We start from the raw sequence: 2,141 nt of genomic DNA on the forward strand, positions 1-2,141 counted from the left end.
CTCTCTCTCTCTCTCTCTCTCTCTCTCTCTCTCTCTCTCTCTCTCTCTCTCCCTCTCTCTCCATTTTCCTTTGCCTCCCCTTCTCCTCGATCTTTCCCTCTCCTCATCCATCTCCACCTCTCTTTCCCTCTTCCTCCCTCCATCATTTCTACATACCCTGTTTATCCCTTCTCTTTCTCTTTCTCTCTTTCTCTCTACCTATCTATCTATCTTTATCTCTCTTGCTCACTCGCTCTCTCTCACTCTCTCTATCCCTCACTCCCTCAGACACTCAAAGACTTACCCCAAGAGCTCGACACAAGCACCTGAGGACAGAAGAAAAGGTCAAGTTTATCAAGGTCATCTGTTGTTGTTGGTTTGTTGTTGTTTTTTAATTGGTTGGGGGGGGGGGGTCAAAGGGTTCGTGGGTGGGATGGGGGTGGGTGAAGGGGGAATGCAGTTGTAGTAGCAATGTTTTAACAGTAGAGTAAAACAATTTTCGGAACGCCGACAGATCAGTTCAAATTCACTGGCAGCACTTTTGATGGAGTAAATAACATTTCAGATACGTCATGAAAAGTTCTGACTCCACTTTCATTAAAAAGGAGACTTTTGCATGAACGTTGAGGCGGAATGGAGTGGGGTGGGGGGAAAGTCTACACTACACACAGGCTGTGGAATGAACAGACAGAAAAGGCTTAGACAAAAGGCAAAGAAAACCAACGGAAACATTTATTACGATGATACAATACAACAATTTGACATTGCAGTAGCAGAAACATCGACAGTTTTAGGTAAACGTCTCGTTGAGATCCTTATGATATTGTTAAAAATAGGTAAAGGCAGTTTAATCCCCCAAAACTGAATAGTGTACCACATTACTGAGAGCCACATGTGGCCCCACAGGGACTGAAGAATTCAGATAGGCGTAGAAGGTCAAGTAAGGTCCAAAAGAAAGGCTCAAGAAAACTTTCATTCATCTTCTTTTTTTTTGGGGGGGGGGGGGTTGTCAGTTTGCTAGTGTTTTAGCGGCTGCTTACACTATTGTTATGTTTCTCAGGAAGCTGGAAATGTTTCTAAGGTCTGCTGGGGGTAATGATATAGATTGTAGGACAAATATATGGTTTGCTGTTGAGCGGGAATATGTCATCATCAATGCCTTTCCCCCCTGGCAGGGTGCAGGCCACATACACGCTCCTTCTGTTTATCTCTGTCATGGGCCATTCTGCCAAACTCGTTCTAAGTGAGCTTCATCTCCTTTTCCACGCATCTCCTCCATGTTTCCCGTGGCCTACTCCCTGTGGGTTCCACGGCAGTGACTGTCTTGTGATGTTTCCGCTGGGCTTTCTTTAGGTGTGTCCCATCCATCGCACCTTTCTTAGTCCTATTTCTACTTCTATATCCTTTTGTCCTGTCCTTTCCCACAGCTCTTCATTTCTCATTCTATCCTGCCACTTAATTCTTAGAATACTCTTCATACGTTTATTGATGAAAGTCTGGACTTTATTCAATACTGTCTTTGTTGTCTTCCAAGTTTCGCAGCCGTAGAGGCTTCTTCTTATGATTATGATTATGATTATCATTTTAATATTGTTGTTATTTTTATCATCATCATCATCATCATCATAATCATTATTATTATTATTATTATTATTATTATTATTATTATTATTATTATTATTATTATTATTATTATTATTATTATTATTATTATATTATTATTATTTTCTATCACAGCCGCTATCAAAAACATCTACAATAGAACCCATCAGAGTTCACTAACCCGAGTTCCTCCCATGTGAAGTAGTCCTTGCTGGCAGGGTACTGTAAGTGGAACATCGTCATGATGACCTTTTGACCCCTGGTCCCAGCTGTCTGTTCGGTAAAGCTGCAGTCTACCAGAGTCACATCCTGCAGAACATAATTAATGATGATGATAATAATAATAATAGTAATAATGATAATAATAATAATAATAGTAATAAAATAATAATAATTATAATAATAATGATAATGATAATAATAATAATAATAATAATAATAATAATAATAATAATAATAATAATAATAATAATAATAATAATAATAATAGTAACAGTAACAATAATGATAATGATAATGATTATAATAATAATAATAATAATAATATATAATTATAGCGA

At 37.7% G+C, this 2,141-nt stretch overlaps 1 protein-coding gene across 1 annotated transcript in view; it reads right to left on the reverse strand.

The window, feature by feature from the left end:
- LOC101856693 overlaps positions 1 to 2,141 on the reverse strand; it is a gene marked incomplete in the record, with an annotated part of 48,292 nt that overhangs the window by 38,944 nt on the left and 7,207 nt on the right. Inside the window, 2 exon segments of the mRNA XM_005109373.2 lie at positions 284 to 305; positions 1,763 to 1,890. Coding sequence (XP_005109430.2) covers positions 284 to 305; positions 1,763 to 1,824 — 84 coding nt within the window.

Source organism: Aplysia californica, unplaced genomic scaffold (assembly GCF_000002075.1).
Source record: "Aplysia californica isolate F4 #8 unplaced genomic scaffold, AplCal3.0 scaffold00772, whole genome shotgun sequence".
NCBI classification, from domain to species: domain Eukaryota; kingdom Metazoa; phylum Mollusca; class Gastropoda; order Aplysiida; family Aplysiidae; genus Aplysia; species Aplysia californica.